The following is a 23,147-nucleotide window of genomic DNA, read 5'->3' as shown; positions in this document are numbered from 1 at the left end:
TGTACCGTAGCATGTGATGACTGCCACGTTGCTTGTCCTCCAGCACTTCCTGAATAATGTGAGGCAGGGTTGATATTTTCATTTGGAGCACAAATGCCATTTTTCATTCTCCCAGTCCTGATGTGTTAATTGGGGCGAGGTGGATGTTTCCAGGTCTGTCATATGCATATATATATTTATATAAATACACTTTCTGCGCCATTTACTTTTAAGTGCAGCAGTTGTTATGGAGTCATTGCTGTGTTCTGTGTACCTTACATATTTCATGTTTTTTGAGAGCTGTAATTTGACACTTTCCTCGCAGCTCAGGGTGATTTAGACAACCACTGAAGGTTATTTTAAATACCAAAAAAGTCAAATAATTGTCTGTTTTACATAAAAGAAAATGTGCAGATTAGACTTGAACCACATTCGTATTTCCCCTCATGTCAGGTTAATGTAAGAAAAAACTACTAGCTACTAAAATGTGACCTGTCAAGAAAAACTAAAACCGATGTGTATTTTCTTTTGTTTTGTTTTTAATAGAAATGTAAACTTGACCGTGTCCGCGATGCCCAGTGAAGCATGACCACTCTCCCTTTTAGTCCCTGTAAGTTTAGGGCCAGTGTAAGAAAAAAATGTCATGGCCATTATATGATTTTTGTCAGAGAAAAAAAAACACCCTCTGTATTTAAATACACTCTGCACGCAGCATGTTAAATGTTAAATCCAATAACGGCCCCTTCTTAATTTGAACAATTATAATTTCAGTATCATATTATCGCACTTCATTTTTATCCCCCCCCCCCCCCCCCCCTTTAAAATGTCTATTTACAGTTGTGTCATTTTCAGTTTATAGGAAGCTGCAGTATTCCAGTCTGCTCACAATTAATGATCTGTGGCATAACACCCATTAACACTTTTCTAATGTGACACAAAAATATGGTTAGTATTATCATTAAGGAAATTATGATGGAGCCGTCTAAAAATCCCATTAGCACGGCTGTCAGTGCTCTTGACATGCAGCTCAGCGTGTTGGACGTGGCGTCGCGGGAGCTGGCCGATATCTCTTCTTATTCCATGGCATGTGTCTCTCTTGTTGTCATAGATTGTCTGCCACATGGAGAAAGAGTTCTGATCCAGAGACAATGATTGATTCCCACCACTGCTGCAAATGCAATCACACATTGTTTGGCTTATTTGCATCTGTCACATTTGCCTGTGAAAAAAGAAAAAAGAAACTAAAACAAACACTAAAAAAAAACCCCGCTGATATAAATATTTAAATATATATTTTTTTGAAGGAGCGTTTTTTTGTTTTTCATATTGCGACTGGTGCATTTACTGACCAGGTGCTCTTTTTTTTTTTGCTTACAGTGCATGGCAGTGTATGAAGGATTACAAATATTATACAACCTGATTAACATGCTCCAGCGTCGCAAATTATTTATGACACTAATCACCAGTTCAAATAATGCTCATTAAGAAAGTTATTCATGTGCAGTGTGTGTCCTCCTCCCTCCCTTCACAGCCCTAATTGAGGAGGGTTGACCTCCTGACCTGAGCTAAATTGAGTTGTAGTCCCCGTGGCGAGCGTCTCCTTCGCGGTCAGTCGGGGCGGATTACACAGCCATTGTGTTCGCCACTGTATCGTCCAAGCTGGCTGTAACCAAGCAGATGAGTCACGCAAGACCCAGGAACGCACTCAGGGTTTTATTTGTGTTCGAGATACCGACACACACAGGAGCATATGCAGACGCACAAATGCGCGTCAGTCGTCTTACAAAAACACAAGCGCGCGTGTGTGTGTACACAGTCTGTGTACAATTCACACTGTTCTCTTACTCAGGAAATCGTTTGATGAATTAGGAAAGGTCCAAGCTGCTGAGTTTGTCACGTTTCGCTTGATAATTCATTCGTCTCCACGGTTGTGATATTTCATCGTCTGCTTATTTGGTGACCAATCTGTTTTTATGAAATAGTTTTATTCAGCATATGTTGCCGTTTTCTCGTGTGCGTTTGCTTTTGTTTCTTGTTTATTAGTTTGTGTAGCTGTAGACCATTTGTCCTAAAAAAAAACAACAACACAACTTTCCTGTGTTGGGGGATTGTCGCTCTCAATATGACGACAGTTACTACGTTCATTATTGTGTGTGTGTGTCACTCGAGTGTCAATTAGTGGCCTTTAATGCTGTGTCACTTGTGGGATTATGGTTTTTCCTGCTCTGCATTTTGAAAATCAAAGGAGCCGTGTTGAAACGGCCCCAAGTGTTTTTGATATTGTATTAAAAAAAAGAAAAAAAAAAAAAGAAAACCTTGCAGCATGATTACAGTTTGTCAGTGACGGAGTGATACACTGTACCATGTCAAACATTAATTAACTGATAGCAGTGGCACATTAACAACAGTCCGGACTGAGTTGTATTCAGCTGACGTTATAGTCATTATGAGGTGATGATGAGCTTTAGAGTATATTAATTAAAGGTGCCCAGCTCCTTGTATTTGCGCGGCGACGCTATGATGATCAAATGTCCAGCTAGTTTGAAACATCACAAGAGTTTGCCCTCACTTGACAGCTCATCCTCCGCGATCCTGCCAGTGATTAATTTACTGGTGAGACGTGCAAATGAGAATAGCACTTGCACTATACTGGAAGTTGTTTACTTTAAGTGACACAACTTTTAATAAGTTCACAGCGGTGACAAATCACCGCAAACTGCCATTGTGTTCTTATGGCTTAAAAAAAGAAAAAAACACATTTTCTGCCTGAAATCCTTCATCTCACCAACAGGGATGGTAATCAAAACAACAACTCTAGCTCCCTCCACCAATATCTGATAGAACCATGGGAGATTTATTGGGACCCCCTATGCATAGCCCATTTAAATCATCCTGGATGCAAGGCACTCAACAGTGCTGGAGAAACTCATTAAACTCTCAAGGCATCCGTCACTAAGGCCTCTTTTAACAGGACAAGGTTTCTGTTGGCTGATACAGTCCTCCTCCAAGGGCTATACATCCACGCCGTCCAACTCTTTCTATTCCATCACTTTTAATTGATTTAGCTAATGAATTGCTTGACCTATGACTGTTTGTTTAGCGTTTTTACCTCCAAACTTCAATTATCGTTGTTGCTAAGGGAAGTATTTCTGATCACATAAATTCTTATTAGTGATTATTGAGAATCTTGTTTTCTACAAAGGTTATTTATTTTTGGTTATTTATTTTTTAAAATTAATTAATTGCAGTTTAGGTTGGACAAGGCCTGACGGCAAAACACGCTGCTAGATGTTGCCACCTTCATGTGAAACAGTTAGTCACTTTCTTCGTCTCCCCCCCCCCACTGTTGACACCATGTTTGACACTGACTCTTGCTCCCCTGAGGAAAAGGCTTCTTCCACCATAGGATCCTGCCTTAATTATGCAAAGTACAGGATATTTTGTGCGTTTTTATAAGTGCGGCAATTTTTTTTATTTTTTTTTTTTACTTTGGCAATCACTGCCACACTCTCCTACTGGGAGGTCCTGTCAAACTCCCCCTTCGTCTTTGCCCAGGAAAATGAAAGGCTAGAAAGAAAAGACACAATGGAGAATGCATTTCAACTGCAGGGGTGGAACGCAGAGGCGTAAGAAGTCCTCAGTGAGACCCTCATTTTACATGGAACAGGTGGGAGACTCTTTTGTTCTCTTCCCGCTGTTAAAATCCATTTCATTTCTGGTGCTTGACATGCCGCAAGGAACACTCACAAGTTCCAAAAAGCCTCCAGTGTAAAAGGTTCATACCTTTTACTAAACACAAGTCCTGCTTTTCAAAGCGAGGGCTGTTTACAAAAAGTCAAAAGAGAACCTAATGAGTTGACATGAATGCTGATCAAGCCGTCACTGTTTTTTTTTTTGTTTTTTTTTTTAAATACCAAAATCCCTTTGCAGCTGCCTTGACTGTAGTGTTACATGCGGTGCATGTACATGTTATATATATTTTTTTCTATTTAAGTTTGGATCACAGATCGAGTTTCTAAGGCCTGTGTGTGTGTGTGCCGGCATCTACAAAACCTCTGCTTGATATCAGTCTAATTTAGCTAACCGAGGCAGTCATCAAGGTGTTTTTCACTTGGTCACTGTTGATGTTGGTAGGACGTTTCATGGGAGACGTTCATAATTCATCATGTCATTACCCAGTCCAATATGTTATTTACGTGGGTGTCTGTTTGCCTTGTTGCCAAAACTCATACATATGAAAGGCTTGCGTGGATTCCCAAACCACAGGTTGAGCTGTCGAAAGCTGTTGAAATCTCTTGGAGTTTCCATCCAGAAAATCTCAATAGTAAATAATAAAAAAGAAGGAAATCTCAATGTGTCGAACTTGTTTTTCCACTGTTAACTGTTTCTTCTCCTCTTTTTCTCCCTCTTCTCTTTTTCTGGCAGTAGAAGACAATGTGACAGAGGACCAGCACAGTCCCGGGCAGACTGCCATTCCAAGCGGTAATGCTCCATTTCATATTTCATCATTTTCGGCTGGAAAGGGGATCATGTGTCTTTGTGTGTGTGTGTGTGTGTGTGTGTGTGTGTGTGAGTGAAAATCTTTGTTGGGTTCAGAGTGATAAAGTATGTGTTTCCCGTGCTTTAAGTTTTCCTACATAAACTGCATGGCTGCATGTGTGTGATTTTTTGCACCGTGGGGCCGCGAGCAGTGTGTCTCTTGTTTGCGTGTTTGCGTGCATGCATATATGCAGGTGTGCTTATAGCCGTCCTTGTGTTTTTCGGTGTATTCCTGACTTTTTTTTTTCTTTTTTTCCTCGACTCTTTGTCTCCCAACCTTCTGCATGATGTAGAATAGAGCCACGCAGATGAATGTGTCCTGTCTCCACATGTGCCATTCATAGTGGCCCTCCAGGAAAATAGCGGTAATTCAGGTCAGGCTAGCAGAAAGCCCCCTATGAATGAAGCCTGCTCCTGATGCACCACACTGTATATTTTCATTTCATTTGTCTCTGGTAAAGGTTAAGTCTCAGGTGTGGTTATTTTAAACCTGATATGGATGGTTTTGCCCAGCAGGCTGGGGACCCTGCATACTCCTATGCTGCCACATTAGTCCAGCATTTACCCACAGCTCTCTGAGTGTTCCTATGTGAAATGCAGGGGCTGCATGTACCAGTTAAGTAGAGTCCAGATTTCCTCAGCTGCTTATGAGAACAACATTACGCTGTTGTTGTACGTGTACATATCTACGCTTTAGAAGTCATTATGGATTATAGATGATCAATGCTTGCGGAAGAGTAATGCCTCAGACATGTTGCCGTGCAAAAAAAAAGAAGCAGTTTATGACATTTGGTGTTTTCAGTTATCTTTTTCCTATGTGTCCAATTGACCCTTTACTATGTAATTGATCAGCGACGTCTGTAGTCTTTTTTGTTACGTGTTCACTCGTCCTTGGAAAAAGCAGAGCAGTATCTATCTGCTGCTGTGTTAATGTGTATTGATAGGTATTGGTGGGTGGTTATGTGGAGAGAAACTGCCTCCTTAGCCCATCTAACCCCAGCTCAAGGGATGAAGGACTGGGCATAAGAGACAGACTTGCCTTGGAGACTTCCTGTCATCCAGAGCCAAAGCAGAGCTAATGAGTGTGCCTGATTACAGCGACCCCCTCAGACACACGAATATCCCCTCTCCCCACCCCTCCACTACCTCTATCTCCAGAGTGAGGGGAGACAGCCGCCACATGATCGATGTCTGCCTGTGGAGAAATCAGGAGGGCGCACAAATTAATTTCTCACTTTCCTCATTTGACTTCGTCTGACTGATTTATTTTTTAACCCTGTCTCAGGATGCAGCTTGACAAATGGTCACTGGGAAATTATTTGTCCGTGGAGGTAAAGTCTTTTACCTACCTTAAAAGTCTTTTTCCTCGACGACGTGTTATTTTGTCGACTTGCTTTTCGCCCACTTGTCACCTCGAACTCTTCACTGCAGCTTTTTGCGCTTGCCCCTCGCCACAGCGATTCGCGGTTAAACTGGTGCCGCGGCAAAGCGCACCTGCTTTTCATGCCTTCGCCCACTTTGACGGACGTGGCCACAATAGCCGCCACACTCCTGACAAGCTAAGAGCTTAATCAGACATGGTGTCAAGATTGGCCTCATAAGTAGACCCCCAGTTGTGCTCTTCTGTGACTCCGCAAGCGTTCTGCAGGCCCCGCATCCTGTTACTCATTCATGTTTGATATGTAGCAAAGGCAAAGGAGAGATGCTAACAAAAGAGGCATTCTGAAAGATAGACAGTATTATGCATAGTGTGGAGGGGCAGAAACAGTGTGATATTTGAGATTTAATGAGGCTGTGCGCTTTTTACCCAGAGAGTCGAGCAGTCTTAAGATCTGCAGCTTGGCTTTACCACTGCGCTGCCTGTGTGCAATTATAACCACATGCCCTGTACTTTTCTTTCTCTCTTATATATACATCCATTTCATTTTTCTTTCCTTCTCCTTTGCTCTCAGCTACATCAGATTGAGGCGCTTTTTTTTGGGGGGGGGGGGAAGAGAGGGTCAAAGTGTAGTGGACTGAGGCAAATAGAAGTATTACAGAGATCTGAAGGGGTGTCTGGGTGGCAAGGTGCCGTAGTGTGGAGTAGTGTGGCATTGTGGTGCAGCAGCATACGAGTCTCAGGCTCTGGCTGAGGTTGAGGCTGCCCACAGATCAATGTACTGCAGGGCTCACTACAGCAGGAAGACGAAAGGACTCTTTCACTCCACCACTTCAGAAAATCATATTCTCTATTATTCATTTCCTTTGATGTTTTACTGCACTAATGGCATAGCAAGGCGCTCCGTTCAATATTATCACTCCCTGCGAGAGAGCGAGTGAGGCAGAGTGAGAGACAGAGACAGAGAGAGAGATCATTTGGTACGTTCAAATGCTGTTTCTCATTTAACTGCTTTGATTTCCATTCTTCTTTGTAAGCTCATAACATTCTTTCTTTCTTTTTTTCTGTTTTAATGCCAAACGGTGTCGTCTGTATACCTGTGATTATACGTGCTACTTCTCTCCTGCATCGCTCTCCGTCTAGTCTTCATTGTTTGTTCTTACCCCTGGAATTATCCGGCACATTTTCTCTGTCTGTGCTTCTCCTTTTTTTTTTTTTCTTTTTTTTTTATCTCAGCATGAATCATAAAATTTTCATAGATATACTGAATGTTTATTTGTAACATATAACAAGGTGGGGAAACAACTGTTGGCATCGCATCACTTTGAGTTTGTAATGGGTCTAGCAGGGTAAAGAGATTGTTTTTGACAAACATCCCTGCTAATCCACTATTTCAAATCCATCAAAAACTATTAAACAGCAAGCAGTTTCTCATATGAATCTGGTCGACTGAAGGCAGATAAGCTATGTCAACCATATGGAAACAGAACCCCCCCTACACACACACACACCACCACCACATGCAAATTCTCGACAATTGTTAACAGTATTGAAAGCGTCAAATTCACAGTTTCATTGTCAGATCGTGACGCTCTTTAATGATGGGGGATCAGTGGATGTGACGGCCTAAGTGCAAAGCCCCAAATCCCATCCATACAGAGGAGGATACACTCGGAGGCACATGTGGCATTAGAATGTAGTGTGACCTATATATGGAGGGTGCTCTGCAAAAGTTTTAGATTTTTAAATAATGAGGTGCCGGCAACTGTGTGAAGGTTATTCAATCTTAATGTCCTCCTATTTCTGACAGCCTCCCTCACTCTGATAAAGAGCGTACTCACCTTTGATCAGGCCTGCCGACATGTGTCGACAGAAGCTGCTCGCTGGTTAAAATAAATTCTTAATTTGAACTTGGGGGTGGGTGGTTGCAGGGTGGGTTGTCGGGGGAGGGGGGTGGGGGGGGGGCATCATAGGATCAGGATCTCTGGGAATGATGTGGAAATGAGATGGGTGAGCTGTTAATAATGTTTTCGATATCGGGGTCTTTGATTGCACAAAGAAAGACCAAGGCGAAACCCTGATGGATTTAGACATACAGTAACCACAGGCAAGTAGTAGTATAGCCCTCAGTGATATCGTACTTTTCACGCTCGGTGTTTTGGGACCATATTTGAATGAATTTCGCTTTAAAACGCTGACATCCATCTCATGTTACATCTCAGAAAAATGCTCAGTATCCAACAACAACTTTTTTCTGCCTCTTTTCCTTGTTCTAGGCATTCAATTTTTTTTTACTGAATCTTTAATCTTATAGTTAGACGGAAAAAGAAAAAAAATGCCCAAGTGACTTTAGAGGGTTAGAGGGTGAGAGTTAACTTTTTAAGGAAAAATGATGTGGAATTCAGGCTTTTCAATTTGGCCAAATTCCTTTCACTGTTCCTGTTTTTTTCTTACTTTTCCTTGCTTGCTCATCCCCTGCCTCCTCCCCACATGGTCAGTGTCTCCACTTGTCTCTGTGTGTGGGCCAGACAGTGGGGGACAAGTGTAGGCTCCCCTGCTAGGGACGACGGGTCCCTCGTGGGGCTAATAGAGCAGAGAAGGGAATATCAATTAAAAGGTTATAAATATTTAAGAGCAGAAATATTCAATAATATAAGGGTGGTGGGTCCAGGGGACTCCTCAACTTACAAGATGAAAGTGGCAGCATGATAAATGTCACTTGGTACCAGAAGACACAAGAGTGTGAATGATGGATGGACTCGGACTCAGACAGATATTACATGACTGTAAAGATGTCAATCACTATTCAGATTTCCACATTTTATTAGGGTAGTGCTAACGCAGTTTTAGTGCCATAAAGACAGGAAATGCATCCCCACAAATCTTTCGGTCAGATCTTCGTTGTATTTCCCTCATGAATTATCTCTCTTACTTTGAGCCAACCTTATCAGAATACGGATCAGTGGTCAGTGTAGCTCGGCTCTTGTCCTTACCTTCTACACTAGTACTATCAAACTCATTAACACAATGAAAGTGGGTGTTAGGAAGGGAAAAAAAAAGAGGAAACATCTCGATATGCCACACATCTCGCCTCCATATTCCGCATGTGATTGTCAGCCATTCCAAGCATGTTGGTATCGATCTGCTGTCCAGCCTGTAGAGACTGGTAGAAGAGGATGTCCTGATCTGATGGATTACTGTATGAGGCCCAGAGGCACAGGAACCTCAGTATTGATGTGGCTCTTTAATCCCAGGGTTGGACGTGACCTTGCCCTGTCAATACTCCCGCTCCCTCAACCACCCCTATCCCACCTAAACATGTAGCAGTGTGTACTTCAGGCACCGCATCACAGTGGCGCTCCAGAGGTCACTCAGCTCAACCGAGAACACTGACCCAGCTTTGCTTCACTGGAAGCTACGGTGGAAACTTGTCGCTCAAAGCAAGCAAAAAAACACCAGACTGGAAATCAGACAATTATTTAAATTTTTTTATTTTATTCATTCGGCCATGGACATAGATCTATTACCCATGAAATATTTTAAGAATAAAATGTTAATTTGAAAAAAGGGGTTCAGATTCTGCACTATTATATGAGATAAAACATAAAATGCTTACATATAGCTGTAAGTTGTTTCCCTGACAGGACAGAGAGAAATTAATGATTCATAAAGGAGTCTTAACCTCCTCCACAGTAAAAAAAAAAAAAAAAAGACACGGAGTGTTCAGTGCATATTGTGAATCCTGTGTCTCTGTATGTGGATGAATCATAAGTCTATATTGTGTGGCTTTTGGCCTCAGTCAGAAGTGTTTCCCCCAGAGCAAGAAAGGCCTGCATCTGTGAGGATTGGGTTGGGATTTTCATTTTCTTGAAACACCTTCTGTTCTGTTCTGCATGGTCCCACTGGGGACCGCAGTGCTGATATTTTTAGAGGGCATGTTCCGAGAGCCTCAGTCGCCAAGAGGGAAGGACAATGGAGGGTGTGATGTTACATCAATACTTGGCGCAAGTGGGGGGAAAGGAAAAAAAATCCTGGGTGGCCTTGATGAGTTCTGGAACGCCTATCCTCAAGGAATTCCACAGTTTTAGAGCACCCTTAAGAGGTTGGACTTAAAATGGCTGCCTGTGTATATTCACCCAATATATCTACTATATATACACACCCACACCTGCACACATCAGTGGTCCACCCCACTGTTAACTGTGTGATAGTTGGAAAAACAGGCTTCCTTCTTGTAGCCTCCTCCTGGGTTTTAGGACAAGCCGAGGAACGCTTTCATCAGTGGGTCTTAAAATGGTTGCCAGTGAAGTGCAAGGGCTTGTCTCCCCCCACAACGCTTTAACCAGGGTCACATGATGGTTTTATTGTAAGTATGGCTTTTTAATCAGTCATATTGTGAAGTGTAATTGTCACAGTATGGGAGCAAGAAGGCTGCTGGCCATGCTGCCTATTTATGTGATGCTGGTGGAAGACAGGTTCCCTATGCCGTGCTTCTGAGTGAAGATGTTTATTGTGCGCTGTGAGTGAACAATGTCAGATCAGATTTTATAGGAGGAATATTTTTTTAACCACAGTATTTACATATATTTTATAATCCTACTCCTGGTTCAGGCGAGTCAGTCGCCCACCCCTGGCACTGCTGCAGCACAAAGCCAACAAGAGACAAAACTGCAGATGGATTGAGGAATATTGATGTGCGCGACCCGCGGCTGCCTGCGAGCAAGGCTGAATAATTTAGGGAAGTGTGTGTCGTGATGCCAGCCTAACACACACCAATCTCCGTTTTGTATGATATGCTCCATGCATCCACAGTTCTGGTCGTGGACGTCTCGATAAAATGGCATGGTCTGTCTGTGTCGATAGACGCTGACTGCTGCAATTCAGCACGCAATGGCAGAATTTCATAATTCTTTGGTCTGGCCGAAACTGCACCCTCGGATTTATTGACTACACTTATTCCCATCTGTCTAGTTTCATATAGTGAAGTTTTGCTTGGGTGAAGCAGGGCAAACACAACGTAAAACCATTTCTAATAACAGAGCTGTATGTGTGTCAGGTGTGTGTGTGAGTGAGTGAGTGTTGTGCCACCCTGTCTGTGTGTGCCTGTATATCTCTCACCCTCACCTGCCCAATAGTTCTGTTATGGCATGAGTGGTTGAGTTACAGAGGCCCAAATTGAACCTGCATTTTTATTACAGCTTTTATTATTGTTTTTATTAAATTCAGAGTCTAGAAATCCATTTTATTGTCACCCAGAGGAAGCTGTTGTACTTCACTGTGTGGGTCACCCCTCTGACTATGTGGTGCTGTCATTTCCTGTGGCTTGGCAGATCCAGAGAGCGCCCTCGAGAGGGCGGCGGAGGATGGTGAGACTGGGCGTCTGAGTAAGAGGCTGCTTTCTCCAGAGGAAGGCGAGGAGGGAGAGGAGGAGGACGAGGAGTCTGCGCTGCACAGCTGCGACAGCTGCCGGCAGGTGTTCGAGTCGCTGAGCGATCTCACCGAACACAAGATTAATCAATGCCAGCTGACAGGTAAACAATGTTCAGCCCACTGAGCCTCCCCTCCACTCTGCCACTCAGCTCTTCTCCCACTCCCACTCTCACTCTATGCTTTCACCAGAGAATATGCCACACTATGCGTGTTAGTACACTGCACCAAGGGGAGCACTACTCCAGACTACCAGTTTCCCTGGTAGATTTCCAACCACATAGACGCGCGCAGACCTCACACACATAGTACATCGTTTACATGTGCCGTACATTAATACCTACAGTCCTTACATACAACAGGCCTCTGTGTGTCCTACTAAATCACAGTAGGCTACCATGTGTCTATTTTTACTAAGTGCATTTTGTCCTGTCCCCTTTTTTAGCACTTTATGCAGCACTATACTAATTCTAACATTTCACTCAAGTGTAACATGCTACTTCGAGGTCCCACAGTAACCAGACCACCAACAGGAAACAGATTCTTTCTGCAGGAAAGTCCCTCAGCTGGTCCCAGTGCTAACTCCCTAGTAATACCTAGTGGGACTAAAAGAGAAGGATACCATTGGCAGACTTTGTCATTGACCTGTTGATGGATGAAAAAAGCTATAAATACCCTGACAAGGTGGCAGACAGAACTAATGATGTGAACTGAAGGTTTCCATGTGCTTCTCCTGGACATGCTGTCCTCCTTTACACGTCCTGATGGGCCCACATTGAGAAACACCATCTAACACACACATTCCCCAATGTTTAGATGCAGACCTCCTCTCTTTCCCTGTCTTGTTCAGGAACAGAACATGGACAGGCTAAAATAAAACACAATTCTGTGTCTGATTCAGCACAGACGTGTAGCGTTTGTGATTTCAAAGCAGATTTGAAGCTCCGCTCGAGAGAAAGCCAGTGTAATCTGTGTTTACATTCAAGCACAGTTTTGTTTCATATTTTGCAACCCACAATCGGCAAACCACAAATTGTAGGGTCCATGTCCCAAGTGTTTTGCAAAGATTTTCCATTAACTGTGAGACAGTCTCACAAAAGCAAGTTTTGCGCATTTGTACGTCCATGTGTGTGTGTGTATATATAAGCATGCACATGAAAATGCCATTGTGTTCTTCGTTGGTGCTCGTTTAGACAGAATCATGTGCACGGTCATTTTAGAAGTGACTTTGTGCAAGCACACTTTTTTATTTTATTTGTATGCATGCCTCAGGCGTGCTCTTGTGTGCAAATTGAAAAACAGCAATGCTCAGTCACCTAGAGGTGTGAAAATCAATGTAGTGCACACGTTAATGTGGCTGTCATCAAACAAATGCATTCATCTGTTTGAGAGAAAGTGCGGCTCCTCTTATCACCCTTTTTTGTACTATAACACTCAATTCCGTCAAGCTGACCCACATATGTGGACAGTCTGTTTTGGAAACCTAGGAAACAAAAGCACAAAGGGAATTATTTAAGACATACGGAGACATGCACTAACACTGTTTGAATTAAAATTCCCCTTTAATTATTCTTATTCTTTAGATTTGCACCAAAACAGCACGACTCGGGGGAGTGGAACACAAATGTCCTAATCACTTGAATTAGACATTAACATGACTTTACCCTGCCAGCTCACCAGAACAAAGTCCATGCAATTTCCAATGTAGCCTATGTCTTATTAGAGCAGGTTATTGATTAGAGAATTAATATAACAGCGGTCTTCTTCTTCCCTGCTCTACCCAGACCACACTTCACATCACCCAAATCTTCAGTTGTGTGGTGCATGAATGAAAATATAGAATATAGAGTCATTTAAAAACAAATAAAAAATGGTGTACTGATTCATTGGCAGGTCGTTCATATTCTGCACTGTGACAATGTGGCCATGGCTGAGTCAGCCGTATTTTTCCCATAATTAAGCCTGGCTTTTATGAATGTCAATCTTACGGACAAATAACTCTTAATTGCTCAATGATGAAAAAACACAGTTTGGATAAGAGCCCCCATAGAAACCAAACAAAGGAATCTAATTGCCATTAGGGTATTGTGATTGTGCAGAAACACTCTATTAGTATTCAAACACAGTGGGAGAAAAGAAACTTCTTGATGGCATACTAAGTACTTTGAATGTGTGTGTGTGTTTGTGTAATCTCTGGAATATGGGAGGAGATTTCCTATGTGGCATTATGTAGACATCCATGACCAATTAATCTGCCTTACATCAAGTCTCTACTCACAGATGGATCCTTTATTAGACCCATTTTCTAATCAACCAACAGCACCTGCTAAACCCCCCATTTTTACAATTTCAAATGTTTTATTTCTGGTAAACAAATTGCATTACTTGACTGGAACCAATCCACATATGGAGATTTGCTTTCCGCTCCCTAACAGAACTCAGCTCTCAGTTCGGCTTTATCCTCAAGCTGCTATCCCATAAGGGTATGCAGAGTAGTACCAGAACCAGACATTCCCGTATCCAACCACTGCCTCACCTGTTATATCTGGGCCTGCCTTTTACCATGTGTACCACGGTGTACAGTAAAACACAGTTTACACAATGGTAGTGTGACAAAACAGACTCAAAGAAATCCAAGGAGAAACTACCAGTATGTCGACCACGCCCGACAGACAGAGAAAAAGAGAAAGATGTTACATGTCACCGCGATCAATGGTGGCCATTGTCTCCCTCCCGTCTGGCAGAGGTATAACACCTTTCCATGCACTTAAGCTGTGACCACTGCAGTGCGCTAAGGGAGCGCATAGGTATGGATTGCCTCGTGTCCCCGATGCGATCGGTGCTATTGATCGCACTAATGCTGGACTGCAGAGGAAGGCAAGAGCCTGAGAAAGGGAGCAAGGGAGAAGGAGGGAGATGGGGAGAGAGAAAAAGAAGTGAGTGCTGCAGGAATGCATCCCCAGGGAGTCCGTCTTGGGCTGGGGCAGGGCTTCAGGAATGCTCCCCTGGAGATCCCAGTGAAGGCTAGGGCAGGGCTGGAAGAATGCTTCTCTAGAGAGTTTAGAGTGGAGGCTGGCTGGGGCAGGGCTAGAGGAATGTTCCCCCAGAGCACCCCTTTAACTCTGGGGTAGAAGCGAAGGGGCTCCACGGGGGGAGAGCGAGCGCTCCCCCGTCTCCCCCCTCCGGCTCCAGAATGGCTGCAGATCAGGTTTCCGTGTGGGGATCAGCATCCTGCCGACAGGGCTTTAGGCTGCCCAGGGGAGGAGACAGGAGGCTGGAGGCATTGCTACTCCACAGGCCTTTCCAAAAACACTTCACAAATGCTTTGTCTCACCGTCTCACTGTACTGTCTGTACACCCTTTCATTCTTCATGGCGAAAGAGGAACCGTTGACGTTTGTTCTCCGTTGGCACAAGACATGTTCATATATGCTCGACACAAGATTGCAGCGGTGGGCAAGGACCGAACCTTAGAATGACTCATTAAAGAAATACTGTGCTCCTCAGCTCATTTCTACCTGTGTTTACTAGCTAGCCCATACTGCAAATAAAAATAACACCTTTCGCTGAGAATTTAATTCAAAAGTATTTCCACAAAGCCCTTCACTGTCAGTTCTCCAATTCCGTCTCTCTGAAGATATTTGAATAGCCTAGTGCACACATGGGCTGTCAGCCTGGTGGCCATTCTTTCATTACGGGTCCAGCTCCCTTGAGCAACACCTTTTCTTGTGTCCTTCACTAGAGGAGGGGCATGGCTGCTCCCCCCAGAGAGATCCATGCCCTGCTATTTTAACCCTCTGTGAGATGACCTTTTTAATAAGTGTCTTTCTCTGTTTTCCTGCCGGCCACTGTGCGAGCAAACAGAGCATGTCTTCTGCTTCCCTCAGATAAAGGAATCAATCACAGAGGGTGCAACAGAGAGAGAGAGATAACTGGGCCATATATGGATTCATATTATGTAGATTCCCCCTTTATTCTTCCCTGTAGATATTGAAAAATGCACTCAGTTTCAATAAAATACATTTCAGATTTATGAGAAAAATACAAATGAAATACTGATTCTCAGTGAAAAACAATGAGATCCATCCACAAAGCAGAGAATGGAATGGTAATGTAGTAAATAGTACATTTCTAATATGAGATAGCACTTTGTGGTGAGACATTTTCTCGAAAAACCGCGGATACATGTTTCCCTCCTTCCATTCTTAACCACGACTTGTTTGTTTGAAGTGTTTGAATTCATTTACATCAAGACTTTGGGTCAGCAGCATGGAAACATTCAGTAATACCCTCAAGTATGAACAGGCTCTTGGCAGTTCATGTTTTCTACTGTTTCCAACAGGCTCCTATTGGTTGTACTGTTTCTTTTTTTTTTTTCAACTAACTTTGTGTATTGATCCAACAGCTGCTTTGTGGCTGCCAAGAAGAATGTGCCAAACTGCAAAGACTTTATTTGCTTCAAAAAGGCTCACATAAGAGGAAAGCGACATGAGCGAGACGTGATTAGCCCAACTCTGAGCCACTGCCGTTCATCAGAAGTTGTGTTGTGTCTTTGCCCGGGCATCTTGCAACATCCTGGTACAAAGAGCAACACAGTGATTACAAGGATTTGAAAGGAAGAGAGGCGGTCAGGGGAGAATAGCTACTTCTGGCACAACGCAGCCACTGAAAAGAGACCTCATGCTAGAGTGAGCGCTCAGAATTGAGCTTGAGTCTTTCCTGTGTGTATGTGTTTGTGTGTGTGGGGGGGGGGGTGCGGGGGGCATGCTCTACGTGACTGTCTACTGTAGGAAGAGAAATAGGTAGACAGAGAAAAAGCTGGGGAAAGAAAGGAGGGATTAAAGCAGAGGCTTGACTCCATGGCATTGCATCCCTGTGCATTTCCCATTATGTGCGACAGTGCACCGTTAACAGGAGTGTCATTAGGAATTCAAAGCATATGCCCTCACGAGGACGCCCTCGTTCACTCTCCCCTGTGCTTCGCACCGCACACATTATGCACTATATAAAGTATTTATTGGTCTTTGTAAGACAAGTACTGCATTTTCTGCAGGAAAAAAAAAACAACAAAAAAAAAACTAACAACATAAGAATGGAGAACCCTTCATTTTATTATATGCTTGTGTTTGTGTCCCAGGCTGAAAGGACAATGACCAGCTCTGCAACTCTTTGCCTCCTTCATAGTCTCATCCCCCCGACACGCTGTCTTGGATGAATTTGCTTGCTCAATCAGTCATCCGCTTAGACATGCAAACAAACAGCCGTATTAACGTGTATATGTGCACATCTGTGCCCCTGCAGCACCTGTGCGCTTGCTCTTTGCATTCTAGGCGACACATAATTCATTGCCAGAGATGCTAAACACATGCTGGGACTTTATCCAGTTGACCTCTTTCTTAACTAGGTAGCCGCTATTACAGGGATGACATGTGGACAAAGCGGAGATAATCTCATAGACTCACCCATGACTTGCACGCACCGAGTGAAAAACCTATCAACAACACTGTTATTTCACCCTCCACCACGTAGCATCCCTTTGAAACTACTCACATCAGTTGTGTGACGGGACCTGGCCATGAGGTGGTTGTCTCTGTTTCTCTCTCTCTCTCTTCATCTCTCCCTGGCTCTGACTATGCCTGCTCTTTGTTCACTCTCATCCTCAGCCTGCAAGTCTTTTTCAGCAGCACAAGCAGAAGAATGGCACATTAAATCTTAATAGGACTGCGTCTGGCCGTGTTGAATTGCAGAGCGTGTTAAGCCGGTGCTTTCCTCCCCCTTGGCACACGCTCGTGGAAGTGGAAAACAATTGAATAAAAGAAACCGCTCCCTCCCTCTGTAACACAAGTGACTTCAGCTGATCTGCCGAAGCTATGAGACCGAACTGACTGGCTCACAAATGGCTTAAGCCCTTACTGAGGAACCCGGAGCAAAAATGGCTTTAGTCATTTTCCAAACGCATACACATGCATGGTAAACACAGGATTTACCTGACCACCCAACATGAAGCTGTTGCATATGCCTGTCTCAGTGACAGGTGGGAAATCCTGCCACACAACTCACCACATGCTAGAGGTTAGCATCTTGTTGGCTGAAACAAGTCAAATGGAATCGGAAGAGTGCAACACAAGACATGGAATGGACAGAGGAGGATGGATGTGAATGGAGGAGGGGATAGGTATAAAATGGCAAAGAAGTGCAAAAAGATACAGTCAAGGTAGGAGAGAGGCAATCTTAGCAGCAGCAGCAGCAACGTGAGTCCAGGCCTGCTTTGTCTGGCAGTCAGATGTGGTAATTAGCCAGTGATGAGTTGACTGGTTGTGTGTCCAGTGCACAGTGCTGCTGGGTGGGGCTGTGGGAGGTAGATAAGGCCAGCAGTGGGCTTATCTCTGAGAAGGACAGGCACCAGGCCTGCCAGGCAAATCCACCCACAGACCAGCCGCATTTTATTAACACCATCATTAATGCCAGACAGGTTATGTGCGGTGGCTCGGAAGAGAGATGGGGGGGGAAAAAGTGAAAAACAAATAAAGTCTCAATTCCTGCTTGGTTGGCTGGTCTAAAATGCATAGCCATCGGTTGACGTGTTTTGAAAGCAAGGAGCTTGTGGAGATGTTTACCAGGTAGGCAGCCAACAGAAGGGCACAGAGAGCAAGCTTGGATCTTACCTCTGGGTTTTGCTCGCTTTCCTCTGGGTCCCGAAAATTCAAATGATTTTCTTTTTTCTCTTTCAAACGTGAGACTGCTCACCGGAATAATGATGAGGTAGATACAGAGAAACATAACAAGGCATAAAGAAACGGCAAAATTGCATTTTAAAAACTTTGTGGGCACCTTCTTACATTTCAGTAGTGGGCAAGGACCAACCTTAGAAATGGTGAGTTTGTTTCTTTTTCCTTTGTCTGCACAGTGCAAAGCGTTGTGCAATTTAATTTATTTGAGCAATTTACCTTTAAATAAAGTAAAGTATATTTCTATGCCAAAAATGTGAATAATCAAAATAGTCTTTTTCAGCATTAATCTTATTGGCTTTGGTCAAACGGTGTCTTAACAGGTGTGTGGTGTTTTATGTCGCAGATGAACATTCACTTGCTCTGGCTTAATCTTAAAAAACAATTGTGTGTTGTGCGTAGCGCAAACACTTGGTTTGTAATTAACCGTATTAGCATATCAAATGCCAAAGAGTCTTTCAGTGGCGTGTTTCCCTATGATAATTTACACCAGCAGTCGACTGGATGTAACAAGGCTTTAAGACAAAGACAAGTTCACCGATCAACGTGTACCTCATTCACAGACACCTAAAAGAACCACATAGAGCCTTTTTTGAATCATGTTAATACTCCCTAATGAAAATGTCATAGGATTTTGCTTATGTCTGCATGGAAATGTACTGAACATGGATCCCCAAAGGGCTTTTTCCTTAGATGGATTTTGCCAAACTCCCCAGTAATGGGAGGAAGGAGGGAGACAGAGGGCGGTGGAAAGAGTGACCAGTCCGACAGGTTTATGTCTCCCTGCAGACTGAGCTCTGTGGAGTGAGCCCACAGGAAGGAGTGGAGCCAGCTGTGACGGCATCCTGCTGTAGCCACTGTGGTGTAGGAACTTTGGGGTTACACTGTCACAGACTCAACATTTCCCCCCCTCTTCTCTACCCCTCCCAGGGGTTGTTTTTGTTGGCCAGGGGGCAGTGTTTGGGTGGGGGCTGCTATGGGGCTCTGTGGAAAAGCCACTCCTATACTTCAGGATATGAGGAGTCCAGTCACCCACAAGGACAGGGATTCTCAAATATCATGTGAAGTAACACATTTGTTCCTCGGTGTTAATTGCCATTTTCGGACTGGAAGGTGGGTTCATAAATTTTGTTTTATGGGCAGGATGGGTGTCGTTTAAGGTCTCCAAGGCCACCAGCTGGACTTTGCTTTGGCAGAGGGAACAGCGTGTGTCGGTCCAGAATGTAATGGTTTGACAGTAAAGCCATGCTATCAGGTAATGCAAGGATGTCCTCTTAATGTTAAGAGCAGTGGCCAGTGGGGGGGTCCAGCACCACTGAGAATGTAAAGGTCATCTAATCTATTCTACCTCCAACCTGCCTGGCTGATCAATCATCCTTGAGGAGTCGATCAATTTGATCAGAGAGCCTCTCCGACGAGATGACTTCTCGACAAGAAGCTGGGATTTTGCAGAAGGCTGTAGAAAGTACCAGCTGGGTACATGTCTCTGCGATAAACCAAGACATTAAAATTCTTAATTAGATAGTAACCTGCCAACTGCAATACACCACTTGTCTAAAAGAGCAAAAAAAAAAAAAACAACTACTGTTTCTTTCCCTACATTGTGTTTCAAGCTCATTCTATATGCAATACATGCACTCTAAAATCAGATGAAGAAAATCCTGCAGGACTGACTGACAGCCAAGAGAGATTGGGCTGTAGTAAACAGAGTGGTAATCTTTATATTAGGACATTATGTGCCCCCAGTCAAAGCATGATGCATCTTTCTCATCATGAACTTGGTTTGTAGAACATACCCCACAAACAAAGTCAACAGATAAAACCACCGTGTGATTGGATTTTAATCCAGTTGCATTATTATTCAGGCCTCCCATTGGCCATTCATTACTCTCACATGGTGCCTGTGTGGGTTGTTATCACCCAATCAGGCTCAAGACTGTATTCTGGAGAGCATGCTTTCGTTTGCATCCTTTAAACCCTGTGAGCCTTCCCTCTCTGCGGGCCCGCCAACGGAATACCTAATTCCAAAGTAAACTGATTGCTCTCTCCAACAAGATTACACTGTGATGATGTTAGCCAAATGAGACTGCTATTTGGATGCAACCAGGGCAGGCAAGGATGCTTACCCCAAGATGACTGATCAGCATGTTAAGAGAAACGAGTTTGGAAAAAAAAGGAGAAAACGAGGCATAGGAATCAAAAATGGGAGAGAGTTGTGCGCATGTGGGTAAGCAGAAATGTAATTTGCTTCTCACCTCAGGCAACTGGGCTCTGAGGCCAGTAAATATGCAAACAAGCTGAGCCTGGCCATCAATATGAAGACCCTAGATGATTACTAATCTCCACTGCAGAAGTAGATTGAGGTCTGTACAGCAGCACCATGCAACATTAGGAAAATAAATAAATAAAAAAAAAAAACAGAGGGAGGTTAGAGTCCAAACTAGATCTCCATATTGGCCCCCAACACTAAGCACATCTCAGAGTTATGGGTATATTTGACCTTCAGTTTGAGAAGTGATACAATATTTATGATGCATACAAATCAGCAACACAGCAGCATTTCAAATATACAGTGGGTGTTGTTAAACACACAGTGCAAACATTTTGAAAGCATTCATTAATCTTCCGTTGTGTTGTGGCTAGAATTCATAAACGAGGGCCATAACTTCTCAGTTACCCTGAACCTGGCTCTCGACTCACCCAAATCTTTTCATCATGGAGAGCTCCTGTCTGATATTAGCTCTTAGACGACATGAGGTACAGTAGTTTACGAGCCCATTGTCATTCCCTTTCCGTAATCCGGGATAGAAAAAACCTGTGGGACGCGGACGGGGCTGGAGTAATTAGGTGTGTGCGTGGCTTACGCAGACAGCCAGATAAACCAGATGCCTCAGGATGGCCAGGGGTCATCTCTCTGTGAGAATACACTGTTGATGTCCTTGTTTCCACACATCCCTCCTTCACCCACACTCCTCCTCTTGCTCCTCTTCATCACGCCCATCGCTCTGTCTCTTGCTTGATTGCCGTGCGCAGTCATCACAAACATCGATGTCCGCGTTGGAGCTTAGCAGTTGAAGAACCTGTCAGCTAAAGGGAAGACGGAAAGACAAACAGGGGAGCAGTCTATGGCCCTAGGTTGAATGCCTGAGGGTGTCCTACGTGTGGAGGGTAGTTAGTGCGGAAGGACGCACTACAGTCTGCAGGTGAATCCTCTCATTTTGGGCGACTTAATGCGTTTGAATCATCACCTCCAGAGGGTGTGTTATGGCTTTCTCATATATAGAGAGAACCCTGATATAAAATGCAGCAAAAGTTGTGTCTTTTTTATTTTATTCATTTCTAAATACAGCAGGAGGGCCATGTAACGGGAATATATATTCAAAAAAATACTTTCCCAGTCTTAAACATAATTGACTATTCCTTGTATTTTCGAGTGGGTTTCCAGCGTTGAGCTTTACCCTCTGCAGTGAGTGCACAAGGCTTGAGGATGTTTACCTGGCATGGTGCCTGTTGTAGCTGCCCTCCTGTTGAGGAAAAGCAGGTCAGGCTATATCTTTGTGTTCCCTGGTTTGTTTGTTCGTGCATGTGAGCATTTTTGGGTGTGTGTGACTTTGCTATTTTGTTTACGTATGTATGTATGTGTGGTATATGGATATACGGAAGAGGAGATGGAGATTGTTAAGATGGAAAGGGTCAGAAAGCGCGTTACATTCAGCCAGGAAAGATCACTAAATGTATCGCCAGTGTAAGCACTTATTTTCCAGGTATGGATAAGATGTGCAGGAATGGGGGTAATGGTTTGCTGGACTTTCAGTCTAACTGAACCATCCATCTGCTCAGCCATCTATCTTGCCCTCTCTGTCTCTCTGTTCATTTACTCATCGAGCCATTTGTCCATCCTCGCCCATGGCCAAAGGGCCATGTCGTTGTGTGGCCCTGATAATCTGGACCAATTTCCCCTGCAATTTATTTCCCAGCCAACCACCCACCTGGTCAAGCTGCATCAGGCTTCTCAAGGTAGAGCCACTCATCGCAGCAAGCCCCTTTCTGCCAATCACACCCTGTTCTTTTTTTCCCCCTCCTTAAGCTATAGATCTTTTGCCGTTTGCTGTTTTCTTCACTTTAGCACTGGAGTAATGCAACCTTTCTCCGCTCCCCAACTGCAGTCTCTGACGCCGCTCAGCAGCCACCGTTTACTTTCCAACGTCCCATCTTTGCATTTTATTATCATGTTCCATCTATCTGCTACATCTTTCTTTATTTCTCCCTCCCTCCCTCCTTCCTTCCCTCCCTTCCTCCATTCTGTCATGGCTCCTCAGTATTCTGCTGCTGTCTTATGTGGAGTGATTTTGCCCAGACACGTCTGGCTCTGGGTAAAGTGTGGTCCCTAGAGAGTGCGCTCTGCAGCCCCCAGGTCGCCGGCACCATGAATACATTATGATCTCCATTTCCATCCTGTTGCCACGGCAGCACTTTTGGAGCCGCAGGGCGATTAAGACGTGTGCTGTCGATACCCTGATAGGAGCAGAAGTTGGATCTGGAAGCTGGCCTTTGATCAGATTCCATCCTCCTGCCTGCTATAGGTGGCTTTGATGCAGGAAGACAAAGCGGGGGTCTTGTGAGTTTTTCCTCAGTTTGATAAGCTCACCTGCTGTACATAAGCATACCATGCATCCACCCTCATGCTCGCTTTTCCCCACCTCTCCGCTTTATCTCTTGTCTTTTCTGCCCGAAACCATTTCCTCCCCTTATTCTCACTTCCGTCGCTCCTCCCCATCGCTGCAGTTCAGCTAAGGCAGCATTATACGCAGTCTCTCTCTGCTCTCTGATATTCTGCTTTCCTCACAAAGGAAGCAACTCCCTTACCTTTTATTGTTTCCTTTTTTTCTTTGGGGGATGATGTATAAAACATGGTGCCTCAGGTAGAGGATGTTGGGTAGGAAGCCATGTCCCCCTAAATGGCCAGCCGTGTGCATGCGCCTAACACTTCACTGAGCAATCTGTCAACATGTCAGCAACACATGTTTTGTAAAAAGCCTCTGGTGGGAGCCAGGGGAAAAAGGCACTCCTGCCAGACCAGAGAGGAAATGCTTTTTT

The 23,147-nt window shown here is 44.0% G+C and overlaps 1 protein-coding gene across 7 annotated transcripts in view; it reads left to right on the top strand.

Moving 5' to 3' along the window:
* znf521 (zinc finger protein 521) overlaps positions 1 to 23,147 on the top strand; it is an 86,053-nt gene that overhangs the window by 3,462 nt on the left and 59,444 nt on the right. For 5 of the 7 annotated variants that reach the window (XM_058622782.1, XM_058622775.1, XM_058622759.1 and 2 more), the window contains exons 2-3: positions 4,405 to 4,461; positions 11,227 to 11,427. Coding sequence is in view for 5 of the 7 variants with exons in the window: in XM_058622775.1 (XP_058478758.1) it covers positions 4,405 to 4,461; positions 11,227 to 11,427 (258 nt within the window). In the remaining 2 variants the exon portion in view is untranslated. The remainder of the gene's footprint in view (positions 1 to 4,404; positions 4,462 to 11,226; positions 11,428 to 23,147) is intronic. The other 2 variants (XM_058622788.1, XM_058622748.1) reach the window with 1 other exon arrangement.

This window comes from Solea solea, chromosome 1 (assembly GCF_958295425.1).
Source record: "Solea solea chromosome 1, fSolSol10.1, whole genome shotgun sequence".
NCBI classification, from domain to species: domain Eukaryota; kingdom Metazoa; phylum Chordata; class Actinopteri; order Pleuronectiformes; family Soleidae; genus Solea; species Solea solea.
Note: the sequence above shows the minus strand (reverse complement) of the source record. Positions and strands in the feature narration are given on the sequence as shown.